The sequence below is a fragment of the Mustela lutreola genome, chromosome 4 (assembly GCF_030435805.1).
Source record: "Mustela lutreola isolate mMusLut2 chromosome 4, mMusLut2.pri, whole genome shotgun sequence".
Classification (NCBI taxonomy): Eukaryota; Metazoa; Chordata; class Mammalia; order Carnivora; family Mustelidae; genus Mustela; species Mustela lutreola.
In genome coordinates this window covers 9,377,678-9,395,633 of record NC_081293.1, presented here as the reverse complement: position 1 = coordinate 9,395,633, position 17,956 = coordinate 9,377,678, and the positions used below count along the sequence as shown (strand labels likewise).

The 17,956-nt window shown below is 47.1% G+C and overlaps 1 protein-coding gene across 1 annotated transcript; it reads right to left on the bottom strand.

Annotated features, from left to right (window-relative positions):
• Nucleotides 1-533: 533 nt before the first annotated feature.
• On the bottom strand, nucleotides 534-13,382 carry NSMCE4A (NSE4 homolog A, SMC5-SMC6 complex component). The gene is made up of 11 exons (XM_059172987.1): nucleotides 12,985-13,382; nucleotides 12,193-12,270; nucleotides 10,132-10,262; nucleotides 8,160-8,311; nucleotides 6,272-6,371; nucleotides 5,284-5,374; nucleotides 4,326-4,420; nucleotides 2,527-2,575; nucleotides 1,727-1,821; nucleotides 1,551-1,635; nucleotides 534-706 (listed from the first exon to the last, which is right to left on the bottom strand). The coding sequence occupies exons 1-10, from the start codon at nucleotides 13,268-13,270 to the stop codon at nucleotides 1,561-1,563; spliced, it is 1,152 nt and encodes a 383-aa protein (XP_059028970.1). The 5' UTR covers nucleotides 13,271-13,382; the 3' UTR covers nucleotides 534-706; nucleotides 1,551-1,560.
• Nucleotides 13,383-17,956: the final 4,574 nt, after the last annotated feature.

Sequence of the window (17,956 nt, the reverse complement as noted above, 5' to 3'; positions counted from 1 at the left end):
ATGGTTGAAGGGAAAGCGCTCGGTATGGAGGGTGGCGGACACAGCCGTGCACCAGAAAGGCCTGGGACCCAGAGAAGGAGGATGTAGAAAGCTGGAGACTGGGAAAGGGGCTGAGGGAGGGGTGAGAAAACACCAAAGCCAGGCCCGAGGGGCCAGCAAAGATGGGCAGCGCGGTGGGGGGGGCATGGTCCACCCCGCAGGGTGGTTTTCCTCTGTGGTGTGTGTGCAGACAGGACTGCCGCTGGGGACAAGTGTCCAGCCTGGTCTGGGAGACGATGAAAGCGTTTCCTGTGTCTAAATCACAGGCTGAGCCTATAAAACTGCTGATAGGTGACTGTGTTTTCCTTCCAAAAATGATTTCACATAGTTCAACCTAAGATCTGTGGACCTGACCAGCTCATTTTACAGCTAAAGAGGCATGAAATGAACCATAATGCTGTATAGGCTGTAACAGCCGTACCAACAGTTTCAGTGGGACAGGACTGGAGAAAGGCCAGACCCTGGCATGATGGGAAAATAAAGAGCAACTACAGTTATTTGTGAATATGGCAGTGAATTTCCTTTAATCAAAGACAACCTTGACAAATTCATTAACTATCAAAAGCTACGTTTTACTAAAAACAATCTGTCTTTTAAAAATGTTTAATCATACAATATATACAATACATGCTGTTTTCCTTTTTGGATCTCACTATCCATTGGAGTCCTAAAAAAGAGGGAAAAAGAGCTGGTTAACAGTTTATAAGTGATAAAATGAATCAGAAGCTCCTGTAATACGTGAACTTGATATACGTTGATAGGATCGAACAATTAGTCCTTTCTCTCTGAGGAGGGCCCCGGTCTACCCACATTTTATACCTTCTGTCTGTTCACTTTCCCTCCGTTATCTTGGAACAAAAGCAGCTCAGTTAATTGAGGCAAATATTAAGAGTTTACATTAAGTATTAAACTCTCAAAATTATAGAAAATTTGTGATACCAAAAAATCCTTAATGATCTAACTCAAAATCCTCCCATTTTACAGAGAGATTTATTGACAAAATGAAGCTGAGTGAGATTAAGTGGAGCGTTCAGTGATTTTAAACCAAGGGGATGGAGCAAAGAGCTTCCAGGTCTCCTGACTTCCACCCACAAGTAAATGCCCGATCATCACGAAGATTTCCTTCTAGCACCTTCTCCTTCATAAAAATGAAGAAGTGTTCCACAGCCTAAATCAGATTTCAGAAATGCCCATTTAGTGACATTCTTCCAGGTAATTCTGTCCTAATCCTCCTTTTCTACTTCCTAGCTATAAAACAAGCACATCGAATCAAACGCTGAACACAGCTGATGGGAGGGTTCGATATTCCACTTAACTGAAGTAAGCTGTAGACGGGGACTTGGAGCCACTGGGCCCAGCGCTGCCTTTCTCACTGGCAGACAGTTCTAAGAATAGAGCACTAGAGGGAGGCAAATCCCAGTTTCACCAGAATGCAAAAAAAAAAAAAAAAAAAAAAAAGGAAGAGGGTCTGGAACACTAATTAACATTTAATACCACATAGGAAACCTTACTTTGCTGGTGTCAGACGCTTAGCCTTGGCTGGCTCTGGCCTGAAGCGATCACCGGCTCTGAGATCTCAAAGGTCTTCACGATCTCCTGGCAGAGAACAAAGAACATTTGGGGACCGGTTTACAGCAAATGGTGTGGGGGGCACAACTACCCCGCGGGGCGACGTGCAGAGCTTTACCTCCCAGTCCCGGTAACTCAGAGCTATGATTCCTTGATTCCTAATTTGGGTGTTTTGGTCAATTCCCTCACTTTCTTCATTAATATTAACAGGCTCTGTTTGAAAGACAAAGTTTTCAAAGGTTATCAAATCGCAAGAGGGACTCTGAACAGAAAAGGATGAGAAGGAATGAACCCATATGCAAAAGACACTTAAATTATTACATACTTTTCAGGATTCCACGCATCACCGATGTGTTAAAGAGTTACTACAGCAGCAAGTAATCCATTTGTTCCCATTAAAAAAATAACTCCCCGCAGCAGAGTTCTGCTTGGCAATCATTTGAAGACCTCTGCCTATCTACCTACCAACCTCAGGGCTGAGCCCTACTGAGTCCAAGAGAAGCTGAGAACTCATGAACCAGCAAGCAGAGCTACGAAAGAACTTGACTCTCTACAGGGGACTCTTAGAAAAGGCTCACTGAGTCAGTGAAATTATTCAACTACAAAAGACTCTCAAGGAGAAGGAGGCGGCATCAGGGGAAAACAGAAGGCAAGAAAGTACAAGAGTAACTACGATTACAGAAATTCTCAATTAGAATGGGAGGGACTTTCTTGTTCATCTTTATGGCCGTGGAGTCAATGATACAGATGAACCCCCTGATTTGAACCAATGACCACGTCTGCAGATTAGTTAGTTGAGCAAGACACAGCCTTGTGAAAGTTACCTAGAATGTAAACTCGGTTCCGTTCAGAAAACTGCATTTCATGAACTTGAATAACACATTTTCTCTAAAACTAATTTAATGTACTATCACTAACCTATTATTGGCAGTCGGTCTTGGTCAAGCTTTATTCTTGCAAAACCATCCTAAAACACAAACATAATTTTAGATATAGAGTCAAAAGCCGATTTAAAAAATTAGATCCAAAACCTATTACCATTGGATTAAAAAACATCAATTAGAAAACTCCATACCCTAGAGGGCACCGGGGTAAGGCAGTCGGTTAAGCCTCCGACTTACTTTCAGCTCAGGCCATGATCTCAGGGTCATGAGACTGAGCCCCACATTGGGCTCCAGGCTCAGCAGGGAGACTGCTGGAGATTCTCTCCACCCCCCACTGCTGCCCACTTTTCTCTCAACAAAAAACTAAACTAAAAAGAAAAAAGGAAACGCCGTATCCCAGACAATCAGAATGTACCACAAGAGATTACGTGGATGAGACTTTACATGGGGTCCCCTCTCAGGTTCCTCAATAGCATCCATCCTAAGGATCTCCTAAATAAGACCGAAACTGCCTTGGCTCTTAAAACGTGGCTCTTAAACAGGATTCATGACTATTTTTGGACACTCGGCATCTTATTATGCATAACTCATTTACCACTGACAAAATACGCCTTTGTTATCATTTCTGGGAAAAAAAACTTTGGTCGATAAAAGATTTTTTTTTTTTAAAAGATTTTATTTATTTGCCAGAGACAGAGGGAGAGAGAGCGAGCGAGCACAGGCAGACAAAGAGGCAGGCAGAGGCAGAGGGAGAAGCAGGCTCCCTGCCGAGCAAGGAGCCCGATGTGGGACTCGATCCCAGGACGCTGGGATCATGACCTGAGCCGAAGGCAGCTGCTTAACCAACTGAGCCACCCAGGCGTCCCAGTCGATAAAAGATTTTTGACTGAGGTTAAAATCAAATTCATGTTCCATGAGTGGGAGTACAACCTGCTGGTAGACTAAAGAGTCGAAAGCAAATTTCTATAGTATATTTCTGAGTAGGGGTTTTCTTTTCTTTTTTTTTTGGAACCTTAATTTTGAAATAATTTCAAACTGAAAGAGCTACAAGGCTACTGTAAAGACCTCCCATATATTTTCCTCAGCTTCACCCCCTGTTCAAGTTCTGCCATAACTATTTCCCCTTCTCTACATACATGTCAGGAATTTTCATGAGAGAGTAAGTGATAGACAACCTGCTCCCTTTCCTTAATACTTTGTGGATACTTCCCAAAGTATCCACAAGATACTAAGATATTTTCTTACAGGACAACTATCAAATTTGGGAAATCCCACACTTAAACCATACTGTTATATAATCTCTAGCTCCATATTCAAATTCTGTCAATTCATTCTGTAAATAAATCCCAAAATATAAAAGCATACAATTTTTTAAAGTTTATTATGTTTAGTAATCTCTTCATCCAACGTGGGGCTCAAACTCACAGCCCTGAGATTAAGAGTCACACATTCCACCAACTGAGTCAGCTGGGTGCCCACAGGCATTTCAGCTCGTTTCTTCTGTCTGTGTGCCAATGCTCTGCTGCTACGGGTCTACCATACATACTGGTCAGTACGAATACCTTTGAAAGCTCCCATCCACAGCTTTTATTATTTAGCCCTCTTTTTTGAAAGAGTGAAACAGAGCGAGCAAGAGAGGGGTAGAGTAGAGAGAATCTTAAGCAGGCTCCATGCCCAGTGCAGAACTGGACACAGGGCTCGATCTCACGACCCTGAGATTATTACCTGAGCCGAAATCAAGAGATGCTTAACTGACACAGCCACTGAGGCACCCCTATCATTTACCATTTTAAAAGCTATAAAAGAAAAAAGAGAAACAATCTTAAATCTTACCCTTATAATGAAGGAAACATGAAAGATGTTTTCCACTGTCCGGGGGAAAGAATGTGGATCAACCACAAAGTCAAAGAAGGACATAGGTGTATCAGCTACAGACAAAAGAGGAAAAAAAGATTCTTTAAAATAGGAAAGAGAATTTTTGCCGATCAGTAAGACCAATATTCTCTTATGTTAGCAGAGGAAGGAAATGGGCGCTCGACCTGTCGTGGGAGTGAAACCAATGCAGCCCTTCTGGGGAGGCAATGTGACTTATCTATTAAAAATATGGACGCCCACTGACCTGACAACCCTCCTCCCAAACCCTGTCCTACAGAAGTATCAGCACTTGTGCACAAAGTTGTGTACCACGATTTCTCACTGCAGTGGGTTTCCCAAGAATAAAATGCTAAAAAGAACCTAGTCGTCCACCCACTGATGGAGGATAGAGCCATACGACGGGAATCACTAAAAAGTGTGATCTGCACGTACGGATGTAGCCGAACGTCCACATGGAAAACTCATGTTGCAGGAGAATGTGTATGTTATGATTAGCTTTGCAAAAAGCTAAAAAGAAAAACAACAAAAATCCCCAATTTACTTATGTGCCTTGTTATGTGACTGAAGGTCTGAAAGTAGACAAGCACATCATACAGGCGGCCGCCTCTGGGGAGCGAGGGAATGGGTACTCAACTTTCCCCCCTTCTATGGCACCTTTTATTTTGTAACAGAAAAAAATACATCTTTTAAAAGCAAAAATGCAAAGTTACTTTGCCAACACTCTCTCACGGGATTGCTAAAGGAAAGAAGCTTCATTAAACATACATGCCAAAAAGAGAATCAAAATGACTCAAACATTACTATAACTGAAAACACTTTAAAAAACAAAAACAAAAACAAAACTTCTCAATGCAAGTGATACGTGTCTAACTGATAAATACAAATTGCTCTACTTTGAACTTGGTATCACACTTACGATCTTCTCGAAAATATGTTTGCAGCAATCCCAAAATTCTTTCCACTTCTTTTTCTGTTGCTTCTTGATGAGACTCTTCCATTTCATTTAACTGAAAATACAAAGTTGTTACCAAGCAGACTGACCTACTTGCCTGCCCATTCACGTTTTCTGCTCCTGACATATCCGAACTCCTCTAGCTGTCTTGTATTGGGGGGTTGCTAGCAGCTTTTATCCTTGTCTTAAAATTTACATTTAAGGGACACCTGGGTGCCTCAGTGGGTTAAGCCTCTGCCTTTGGCTCAGGTCATGATCTCGGGGTGCTGGGATCGAGCCCCACATTGGGATCTCCACTCAGCAGGGAGCTTAATCCCCCCTACCCTCTACATGCCTCTCTGCCTACTTGTAATCTCCATCAAGTAAATAAATAAAATCTTAAAAAAAAAAAAAAATTTACAGTTAAAAAAAAAGATTTTCTAGTTTCAGCAACATTTTCATATTAACTTTTTAATAGAGCAATAACATTACCAAATCAACCATTTTCAGGTTGGACACAAATAGCAAAATATACAAAGTGCAGTTAAGAACAGTGGTTCTCAATGGAGAGTGATTTTGCTTCCTGGGGACATGTGCCAGTATCTGGAAATGTTTTTGGTTGTCATAACTGTGGGGTTGGGGGGACAGAGGCTACTGGCACCTAATGGGTGCCTAATGGAGAGAAGCCAAGGTTGTTACAGGGCGTCCTACAGCACACAGGACAGCCTCTCACAACAGAGAAGGACCCAGCCCCCAGTGTCGATGGTGCGGAGGTTAAGAAGCCCTGGTTTGGGACTACAGACGTGGATTAAAACTAAGACAAGGGGTTAATCCAATAAAATGTTTAAACACTAAAATTATTTAAGTAATTATTTAAGAACCAAACCTGACTCTAGACTCTACAGCTTGGGAAGATGGCCAGATTGCCTGAACATTATATTAATGTAACCTGAGGTGTTTTTAAAGAACAAACCTGGTCAGGCATTGTCTTCTTCTCTTCTGTCCTGGGACCTTTTCTTGGACGATCACTTCGTGGCTTTGGCACAGGGAACTCTCCTTGTATTGAACCCAACCTAATGAGAAATATGCTTTCATGTCTTTTTTTGTTTGTTTTTAAACGAACTGATTGCACTAACCGGAAGCTGTTCCCACGGAATGGTCGAATTCAGACCTGGCTCCAGTGATACTCGAACTGACATGGACCAAAACTCTTGTGACTTTTTGTCACATCCTCTCTGTTCCCTTTGTGTGTCTCAAAGGACTCCTAGAAGCTTTACTGAACCACAGATGCCCCCTGAATGCCTTCCTATTTTGCTCTCAACAGTAAACCAAGAAATATGCCTGTGGTCTTCCCAGCTACCCCACTGCCTCTTTGGCAAAGCCAACTTCAGATCCGTGGGAAGACCGAAAGCATGGGGAAGGGGAACAAAAGGGGGAACAAGCTATGGGGTTCTTTCTTACTTTGGACTCTCTTAAAAAAAAAAAAAACAAAACCCTACTGCAGACTTCAGTCTGTACATGTACCACGCAGAGACCAAGGCGCTGTGAGCATAAACCCGTATGGTCCCTGCCCCTGAGCAGCTCAAAGCATGCAGTGTAGATGGACAGATCCAAATCCACATACACACACGTCCATCTCAACATAATACACTAGATCCTACAGTGCTGTGCTAGGGTGATATGCAAGTGCTCCGAGAGCATGGGGGCAGAGATCTTTCCAGACATGGGAGGGATCAGGCTGGCTCTCTGATGTTACAATGATGCCTCTGTCTGGAGAAGTTACTGGAAGCTTCCAAGTTAGAGCCTGGGAGATAGGCAAACCCTTCCAGATGGAAAAGACGGGGGAAGACACTGCAGGCCAAAATAAGAGCAAGTGCTAGGGCACAACGCTGTGAGTGACTGGCTGTGGACGCAAGCTGTGCAAGATGAGGAAAGTTTAAGGCACAGTACCCAAGGCTGCATTTAGAGCCTGGGATTTAGGACAGAGCCTTGAACTCAACAGCAGAGAACAGACTTGGACCTCATCCTGTAATGTGTAAGTCTGAGCTTTACGCTGTCAGGTATGCAGTGGTTCTGGGCCCCGGGGTTAGCCGACAGATGCTTGGTCCCACACCTGTGCATCTCCGAAGCCATCTCACTGAGCTACTCCCGCCCTCCGGAGCTTTGGGAGGGTGAACTGGAATAGACAGATGCCAGGAGCTAGAGCACTTAAGGAAGAAACAACTGGGTGACTGCCCCAGAGAAAGTATCTGCTGGGGGACACAACCACTGCCTTTGAAGGTGGCTTCACAAGAGAGAACCAGTAAGGGCTAGTCCTTGTTTCTCCAGAAGGGCTGAACTAGGAAATTAAGACAGAAGCCAAGTTGATCATGAAGAAGTATAGAGTTGTATCCAAAAAACTGAGCGGGGCGGCTGGTGTGAGTGACTAAAGCAGGCTTCAAGTACAAGTAAGTCAGCGACCATCCAACAGGCAATTACAATGAATGGCACTTTACAGACCTCAGTAAAATCTTGAGACGCTCCATATGAGGTATCATCTGCCTACAGGGTAATATTAAAGACGACAAAATAGAGTCACACATTATGCCCCAGACCCAAAGCCTCACACACCAGAAAACAAAGGAGCCAGCAGAGCCCTGTGGTAAGAGGTTCTGGCCCACAGCCTTTCCTGCCCAAATTCAGAAGGATGAGGTTCCGTCCACATCAAAATTTTATGGGCTTTTCAATCAAAGTTTAGAAAAATCTCCAAAAAATGGCAACCTGATCATCACCTTCACCCTACCAGATAGTTCTCATTCCTACAATAAAAAAGCTTAAGGTTTACAAATGGCTGGTCTGTCAGATTTTTAAAATAATCTTACAGAAAGTGGAATGTATGGGTTTTATTAAAGGTGTTTTCTGCTGTTTTGCCTGATATTTTCCAGGAGTCATAGACTATGAATTCAAAATCAGAACTATCTTCATCACGGATGAGTTCTTCAGCTTCTAGCGGATTTACACCCATATGTGTCAGCTACAAAAATGAAGGGAAACAAAAAACCCCAGTTAAGCCACAGGCAATCATTCACCACATCCAATAATCTCTATCGCTAAACTTTAAGAGGCCAGATGCAAAGAGCCTACTCAGCGTTCTAACATGTTGGCTACATTTCTTATTATACAAATAATTTTATATAAATTCCAACTTTCAAAGGTAGAAATATTAGAATGAATGAATCCTTAGCCCATCAAAGTATTAGGAAAATTGTACCAACATACAAATCTGAAATCACATCCCTAGTCAAAGGCTCCAAGACAGAACAGGCAAGTTTAGCCAGCTTTCGGGATTTTTCGTTTTTAGCCAACCTCCTAGAGACCTCTACTCAGCTTGTGTCTCGGTATATCCAGACAGCAGTGCCCTAGAGTCAGAGAATCGCTCATCTTACAACTGCCTTCCTGGGAAGAGTTGCTAGAAGTCTAATAATTCTCTTATCCCACACTATGTCACAGAAAATCAAAGTATTACATTTTGAAATCATAAAATAACTATAAGTTATCAAATTAAAACAGTAATATCAAACATAAACAATAATCACAAAGCCCTCAGGAAGCTTGCCCCTATTAAAAGCAATCAAACTCTGAAGAGAGGCTTCGAGAGCCTGATCAGAGATGTAAGGTCAGTGAGCCTCCGTCCCCAACCACCATCCATGCCCACACCATCATCCCGATTCATTTCTGCCTGGTCAAATCTACCCATCTTTTCTTTATAGTACCTATACGTGTACTGGGAAGGGCCCTCCTGACCCAGAGATTACAGAGCTGTAATTTAGGGTTTTACACTGAATGCCTTAAGACTTCCAGAATTTACTTTGATTTGTTACGGTACACAGCTCACCTAGATAAATCTCAGCAAGTTTAAAAAAGATAAGCCAGCACATGGTCACTTTATTCATTCAGCTACACACGAGTGTGTATTTTCCAAATGCATTATACCTCACAATAAAAAAGTTAAAAGAAAATTTTTAAGTTTTAAATTTTGGTAATGTTAAACCATTTAAGGTTTTAAAAACAACAGAAAATTCATCTGCCTCCTGCCTTTACAAAAGAATTAATTTACCTGGGCCAGTCTCCTGGTACCAGATTATTTTAATAACCATTTAATAAACATGCAGTCAGAAATGCTGGGACAGAGGTTAGCTCAGAGTGGACCCAAAAAACAGAAAACAGAAAACAAAAACAAAAAAAAAACAACCACAACATAGTAAAATGCAAGGTCAGCCTCACTGTCCTTTTTTGGTAAATCCACCAAGGAAAAGTGTAAACACTTTAGCTAACAACCATTCAAATAAAGGTGAATAAACAACAAAAGATCCACAAAAAAGCAAAACCCCAAGTATATTCATAGGGTTCCAAGATATTGTCAAGGACCGATGAAATCATGCCCAACCAGGCCTAACTCCTCTCCAGCTGAGCTCTGCCCACCTGCAGTGTAGGTTTTGCCCAGCCCAGGACAAAGGTCCAGGGTCACTGAGAATGAAAAAATGGTCATTTCTAAATAAAGGGAGCACCCAGAGTCTTAGAATGCTAACAGATTTTTAAACCTCTAAGCTGCCACCCTAAATTCCTCCACAGGGCTCTCCCATCAACCTCACTGTCATCCTCATCATTTAACTTGGTGAGATCTGCTCGGGGGAATCTGAGACATACCCCCCCCCGCCCGCCCCCGGTTCCCCCCAAAAAGGAAAAAGGAAGTGAAATGCATTTGCATACAGAGCAGATAAGCAGAGCAGATAATTATACACTATGTGACATGGGAAGTATTTTTTTTTTAAGATTCTGTAGCTTTGAACTTACTAGAGTTTCGACATATCTTAACATATCAAATGAGTTCAGATCAGAACGCAGTTGCTTTGCTTTCTCTTTGCCCAAATCTGAAGCCAAAACAAGAAACTGGGCATCCAGCACGGCTTCTCTTGCTCGGGACACTATTCAGAAAAGAAGGAAAATACACATTACTACATACCCGTTACTCAGGGATTTTCCCAAAATTTCCACCTACTTCACTTGACATTTCCTACTGGACAAAAGAAAAAAAAATTCTCGAACATACCCATCTCCCTTGAAAACCTGCCTCCTCGACCCAACCCACCAAAATCCGGAGTCCCAGCTGCCCAGTCCTCCTAAAAGCCACTCTCCCTCCGGGGTCCTGCTCCTATGAACTTGACAGCTCCGGTTCCACAAAGCCCCTCTCCTCTCCCGCACCGGCTCTTTCCTCTGACCCCAGCAAGCCCATCTCTGCCACGACTCCCACCTGTGCGGAACTAAGTCAAAAAGGAGGCCTGCTCCGTGTGAGGCAGGGTGAGTTGTTGAGGGGCAGGAGGAAATTGTCGAGGAGGCTCACTGAAGGAACAGAGCGGGCTTGGGCAGGAAGCCTAGGACCCCCGCCCCGCGAGGCAGCACAGGCCACCAGGTCAATGGTCTACAGTAGGACAGCGACTGTGAGGATGGGTGACCCGAAAACGTTTGACAGAGGACCCAGGACTCAAGATAAGCTATATAGAGAAAAAGATTTAAACAGAAGGAGACAAGGAGTAGGGAGGCAAGGAAACTGAGGAGGAAGGAGGGGAGGGGGCGGTCGAGGCCTGTGGAGTTGAGAGCAGGCCTCATGGGCCCCGGGAGGGAGGAAGTGCTGTGGGAACACCCTAAGGGCAATCTGGAAAGGGAGCCAAGAAGAGGGGAACGGAGCAACTCTCAATCCCAGAAACACCCGTGCCTGGCTCACTCCTAAAGGCCTCCTCACTTGAATCCCCCACTTCCTGAACCTGCTTCAGGCCGCTGAACTGGCTGACTCTGGGTTTTGTTTGTATACATCATTTTTCTCCCATTTTGTTTCGGGAGCGAGGCAACGGAAGTGACCACGCTTGAGAGAGGGCAGCAGAGGCCACCGCTGGAGGCTCATTCCTGGGCTGCCCCTGGGGGCCTCGGCCACCCGCCTCCCAGCACGGCTGGAGAGAAGAGCACAGACTTCTCTGTCACAGATGGCTTTGAGGCCTCCACTGAGTTAAAACCATGAATGCCAAGGATCTAGAATTCTCTGCTGAGTGACTCCCAAAGCCCAGCTGAGTGAATAACTTTGCCTTACAGAGTGACCCAGTCCACAGGGCAGAATCAGCCAAGGGCAAGGCGATGTGTGGCTCAAGATTAAGACCCACAGTAAAACAGCAAGGCCATGAACGAGTCCAGAGGAACCTTGAGGACACGGACTGGGAGTCCAGGAGTGAAGAGAAGACAGAGCTAAGGACAGTGGAGGAGGGACTTAACCAGGCGGACGGGAAATGCCCCGTTCTGGAAGGATTCAAATGAGATTCAGCAAATGTAGGAGACCCACCTGGGGGATGGTGAGCAGGCTGTGAGCAGAGCTAGAAAAAGACTCATTTGAGAACAGACAGACAGAAAAACGTTAAGGGCTGTCAACAGGTGAGCCATTAGTCATACCAGGACATGACCAGACGTAAAGCTTCTGGTCCTCAAAGAACATGACCAATCATGTTCTAATCACCAAGTGCATCCTGGGGATATAGCAGTCAAGACCACAGACAGATAAAACAACAGTACATGTGAAGTTCTCAACCCTGATCAAAGAATAGGACCACCTGGGGCGGAGGGGGGCTTTCAGAAACAGGCTGCTGGCTGCACCCCCACAATTTCTCATAAAGCCTTCAGGGGGCCTGAGGGGGTGCCTAAGTGCAGTAAAGCAGTATTACCTCTACAAGGAAAAAGCTTCCAGCACCAGTAAAGCACTATTATATTAGGTCGGGACTGCCTGAGGTCAGTAATTTGGCTCTTCTATAAAACTAATCAAAATTACTCTAAAACTTGTAATAAAAAGTTCCCATACATAAAATAACGAATTACCTCCATTAAACAGAGTGTTGGCCTCTTCAAGGACCTCTGTTAATTTGTCGCTGGCATTCAGTATATCCTCCCGGTTTTCTATGTAAAAAAGTACAAGGTTTGGGAAATGTGCTCCTGAGGCAGGAACAAGTCCTTGACAAAGCGATCACGGATCACCGATCTGGAGTACAGCCAAGCCCGGCCCCCCGCTCCCCGGGGAGAGGGGGGCTTCCTTCACACAGCTCCATCTTTTTAACCCAAGTGGCTCGGAAAGAGAAAGGTGACCGTCCCTTTAAGGAGCATGAACTTCAAAAAGGGGTCGGGCTGCCTTGAACCTTCACCCAAGGGGCTCCACAGCGTCTGCAGCCTCCGAGGAGCGCTCCTAAGGGTGGTTCCCAAACTTCACAAGCCACAGAGGCCCCTAGAGGGTCACCTGGCCGATGGGCGGGCCACCCCGAGTTTCGGAGTGGGGGTCCGGGGTGCGGCCCGAGGACTGGCATTTCTGACAACTCCCCCCGGGGAAGGGCGGCCGCGCTCCGGACCTGCCGACAGCCCGAAAAGACGCCCAGGGCCCCCGCGTCTCGCCGCCTCCGCCCCTTCCCGGCCGTCCCGGCTCCCGCGGCGCCGTCCTGCCCCCTCGGGGCCCGCGCGCCCCCGCCAAGGTCGCGCACTCGCTCCACGCGACGGCGCTGGGCGTCCTCGCCAGCCAATGGAGGCCCTGCCGGGAGGCGCGGGGTCGGCCCGGGCGCCGTAGCCCAGCCGGGCGGCGCGGGCCTGCGTCCGCCACCTGCCCCCGCGCGCGCCCCGCCTTACGTTGGACCGAGTTGATGAGCGCCCGGTACTGATGGCGGATCTGGCGGCACAGGCCGTGGTCGGTCTCCGCCTCCAGGCTCGCGGGGTCCACCATCTCGTCCCCGGAATCCGACGGCTCCGTCTCCTCCAGGCTCGGGCGCTCCGGGGCCTCCCTGCGCTCCGGCGCGGCGCCGCGGCGGGACACGGGCGACAGCGGGGACCGCGAGCGGGAGCGGGGGCGATCCCGGTGCGGGTCGCGGCCCCGGCCCCGGCCCTCCGACCGGCGGCCGCTGCTGTCCCCCGACATCGCGCCAATTCGCCGAGCAACTTCGGAACGGCGGAAGTTCGCGCCAGAAACTGAAACCCCTGCTCGGCGCGAGCGCCGCTCCCCGCGGAACGCGGCTCCCGGCCCGCGCCAGGGCACAGCGACGCCTCTGGCGGGAGGCCGGCGGCGGGCGCGGCGCGGGGCGCTCCCGAGGCGCCGCGGGGCCGGGCGCGGGCCCTCCGCGCCCCGCCCAGTGGCCGCACCGGGGACCCGCTGCCCGCGCCGTGTGGGAGTTAGAGCCTGGCGGGGCTGGGCCTCCGAGGCCCACCGCACCTGCGTCTTCCCGGGTGTCTTCGGCTCCCCGGGACCCAGCCACGGCCGGGCGACGTCAGGGCGCTCGGAGCATGTGTGTTGGCGGAGGCCGCTGCGTTGGAGCGGGGCGCGCGCTGGGCTTGGAGACAAGAGATGTGGCTCTGGGACCTCAGTTCCCCGGAGCCCTCGCGGGGCGCATCAGATGAGGTTCATGGGCCCCGGGCAATCCCACTCGGGAAGACGGAAGAACCACAAGCAAAATTTAACGACAAAGATGGTCTTTCTCCTAGTAAACTCTGTTTACGATCCCTTCTGAATGTCTACATCGTGGCAGTTGATGTTCATAACGGGTTCTCAAACTAAAGTATTGCTAAGGGCGCCTAGGTGGCTCGGTGGGTTGTGGGTTAAAGCCTCTGCTTTTGGCCCAGGTCATGATCCCAGATTCCTGGGATTGAGCCCCGCATCTGGCTCTCTGCTCTGCGGGGAGCCTGCTTCTTCCCCTCTCTCTCTCTGCCTGCCTCTCTGTCTACTTGTGCTTTCTCTCTCTCTGTCAAATAAATACATCTTTAAAAAAAAAAAAAAAAACCTAAAATATTCTAAAAGATCCTTAACAGGGCCCAAGACAGATGGAATTTTATTCAGAAAATGCCTAAATTTCATTCTTTATATTTTGAGTTCTACTGCAGATGTTGTTTCCCAAAAGCACAAGCAAGCAAAGCCAAAAGCACAAGCAAGCAAAGCCAAAAAGTGGAGACCAGGATTGTGGTATTTCGCAACAGTAGGAAATTAACAGTGGTACCTGGGATGAACAGCCGTGCAAAGACCTTACTCTTTCTGGGCCTGAAGTGTCAGAGCGAAGAAGCAGTGTTACTGGAACCCGATGAAGGTTGAGGCCATGGAAAAGGGGCCACCAGACAGGAGCTGTGGTCCTACAGACATGCAATCATGCCAAAAGAAGAGGAAGTGCTGAGAAAAGAGGAAGTGAAGAGGAAGTGGGGGTAAAACACCTTGGTCTCTCTCTCTCCCGAACATGTCTTCAAACGATTTTACCTCCCATTGGCTAAGGGCAGCATGAAGTTAGAGGGCAAGAGAACCTGTGTGATACACTCCATAAATTAGTCTCTGAGCAGAGCAAGGCTAAGAAAGGTGGAGATTAATTTGATGGAAGGCTGAGGACACATGGAAAATAACCGAAATGATGGGTAAAAGGTGTATCAGGGTTTATTTAGCTAGGTATAATAGAAACTCTACTACAAGGCCTTAGCCAAAATAGTTAGAATTTTCCTTGTGACACTGGAAGTCCAGAAGTAGACAGTCCAGGATTAGTGAGTTGGCTTAATTGCGTCAACCCAAAATGTGCGCATGTCACCACTGCTCATAGTCCATTGGCCAGATCTGGTCACAAGGCCTCAACCCCACCATAGGGTAAGATGGGAGACATACCTTCTATTTCTGTTTCCCTATCCTTTGTTCTCTACTGTCAAAGCCCCCTTTCTACCAAAGAGGCCAAAAAGCAAACAAATGAACAAAACCAGATATTCCCCTTCCTCCCAGCTTCCCTTGTACCTGTGGCATGGAATGTGGTGCAATCCTGACTGAAAGGACTAAGGAGAAGTCACTGAAGGTCTTCTCAGAAACGTTTTCTCCACATTAAAAACAGACACTGAAAGGAAATGCTCCCCTGTAGTCCAAGGTTGTCCACCTGTGTTCTTCAAAATGAGGCAGCCATCTTGTGGCCACATGAGGAAAAATTAACAAATTAACATTACAAGGCAGAAAGACCCCAGGTCCTTGATGACTTAACAAAATTGCTGAACCCAAGCTGCAACAGTCCTCCCCCTGGATATCTTGTCACAAGAGGTAATAAGTGTCCTTGTTGCTTACATCACTTTTCATCGGGCATTCTGTGATTGGCTCACAAAACAACCCAAATGATGCATTTCCTTCTTCCTTAAGCCAGTTTGGTTTAGATTTTCTATTACCAAGATATAAAGACGCCAAACGTGCAACCAGATGGATCCAGAAAGTAGGAACTGTGCCTGAAACAGGAAAGAATGATTAGCACAGTAGTCACGCACAGTAATCAGGAACAGAGCGTTACAAGATGAAGGAGCAGAGACCAGTGAGGGGAGAAGAGCTGACTGGGTAGACTCCCTCCTCCCTCCCTGGGAGATGAGCTTCTGGGTCACCCTCCTAACTAACATGATAGGACAGTGAACTATTGCCAAGTTAGGACTAACCCAGAGGGGGACATCTGGAAAACAGGCCTTCAGGACCACCAGGCAGAGGGGAGGGATGCAGGAGAGTTCCAGCTGGGGCTGAGGTAGAGGCATGGAATGGCCTGGTGCACAGAGTCTCCACCACGCTGTAGCTGGGCACCAGCATTCTTGCAACTCAAATGGGAAAAAACATGTACATTCTCGGGTGGGAAACAGTGTATGATTGTTCTGGCACTGAGGAAGCCAGCCAGCCACAGGGGGATCCTTCGGGTCTGATCTGATTTGATGCTAGGAATTCCGGATTTAGGGGCCGTATATATGTCCAGCCAGGACCCAGTTAGGTCATCTACAATGCGTTTATAGTGGATAGTGTCGTAAACATGTCACTTGGTGTGATTTGATATTTAGTATATCTCTCAGGGAGATTATCTTGGCTCTCCTCATCAGCCAGGCTCAAGGAGAAGGTAGAAGGTAGTAAAAACTTGACCCCTTAGTCCTCCAATAGTACCTGCTGTGCTAATGATTATGTGAGTCCGTGATGAAAATCTGCCTCTTTTCTGGGTGCTTCATTTGTTAATGCAGGTTTATCGAGGGGTGCACTAGGTGCTAAGCCACGGGCTGGAGGCTGGACATACAGTATTTGAGGACGGCAAACAAGGTCCTACACTCAGGGAGCTGACGGTTTTTGGAGGCAGTCAGATGTCAAGCAAGTGAGACAAAGACGAATATAGAACACCTGTTGTGTTCAACGCTCGGAAGGAAAGGATTTGGAGCTAGGCAGGAATCTGACCCGGTTAGAAGAATCAGGGCCATTGAGGGAAGTCCGGGTCATGGGATGGGAAGGAGCCCAGGAGGGAAGCTGGGGGTGCAGGCGGGGAGGAGAGCAAGGGTCTGGCAGCTGGCCATCACGTGGTGTCCGGGGGCTGCTTCCTTCAAGGTGGGAAATAATCACACTTGTCCCAAGAGTCTCATGCTATGAAACGACTCAATCCTGTATACGCCATATTTTGTATGGCGCTACCGGGCTCCCTGAGAATAAAGGGAATTTCTACAGGAACACAAAAGAGGGTCCGGGAGCTCAAGGTGAGAGCTCTAGACAGGTGAACACTGTCCACCCAGGCCGTGGGTGTGCTCTGAGGCAGCGGGGGGCGGAGGGCCTGAGCATCAAAAGGCCTGTGACACACACTGTTCACGCTCAAGGGCATCACGTGCCCATGAGATGCCAGGCTCTGCGAGCAAGACAGACAAGATCCCTGCTGTCGCAGGCAGGCGCCAGCTGGCAATCTTATCAGGGAGAGAGACAACAAACAAGGAATAGATAAATAATTTCAGATGGTGGCAATCTGAGGCAATTAAAAAGCATATTGTGGCAAGGAATTACCTACCAGGCAGGGAGGAGTGTGCGTGGGTTACTTGAGCTGAGGTGTAGTCCGGGAAGTCCCCTCTGAAAAGCTGACATTTCAGTTAAGAAGAGGAGTCAGCCACGGGGCACCGGGGTGTCTCAGTCGTTAAGAGTCTGCCTTTGGCTCAGGTCATGATCCCAGGATCCTGGGATCAAGCCCTGCATGGGGCTCCTTGCTCAGCTGGAAGCCTGCTTCTCGTTCTCCCTGCTTGTATTCCGTCTCTCTGTCTCTCTCTCTGTCAAATAAATTAAAACAAAACAAAACAAAACAAAACAAAACAAAACAGGAGTCAACCATATAAATTTCAAGGGATAGAACTTGCCAGATTTAGAGACTTTTCTTTTTCCCAAGCCCCTCCCTTAAGTCTAGAGGCTGATCCAAAAGCTTCTGAGAGGCCCGGGACTGGGACATTCATTCCTATTATCAAGACCTCGGGGCCAGGTGAGCGAAGATCCCTGAGTGGGAAGGAAGGGGACACATGGCTCCCAGCGCTTCCCACTTGGATTCAGACAAGAGAGAAAGCACCTGTTCTGCTGTGATTTAGCAGGAGAGCAGAGGGGCTGCTTGTGGTCAGATGTATAACACAAACCCAGAGAAAGGCATCTACGCCACAAATACCACGTACCCGGGACAGGAATGGGGAGAAGAGATAGCAAGAGATTATGAAATCTGTACTGTTTCAGGGATGCGTTATTTTTATCGTTTCAGACGAGATGTTTAACAAAAAATATTAATTTTTCATCTGTATTGTCAAACAATATATGCAAATTACTAATCAAACAGTGCAAATGAGT

Coding starts and splice junctions, on each gene's coding strand:
- NSMCE4A (XM_059172987.1), bottom strand. CDS start 13,270: ATGTCGGGGGACAGCAGCGGCCGCCGGTCGGAGGGCCGGGGCCGGGGC. Junction 10,263..12,192: donor CAACACTCTGTTTAATGGAG/GTAATTCGTTAT, acceptor TTTTCTGAATAG/TGTCCCGAGCAAGAGAAGCC. Junction 1,636..1,726: donor TGAGTTACCGGGACTGGGAG/GTAAAGCTCTGC, acceptor GTTCTCTGCCAG/GAGATCGTGAAGACCTTTGA.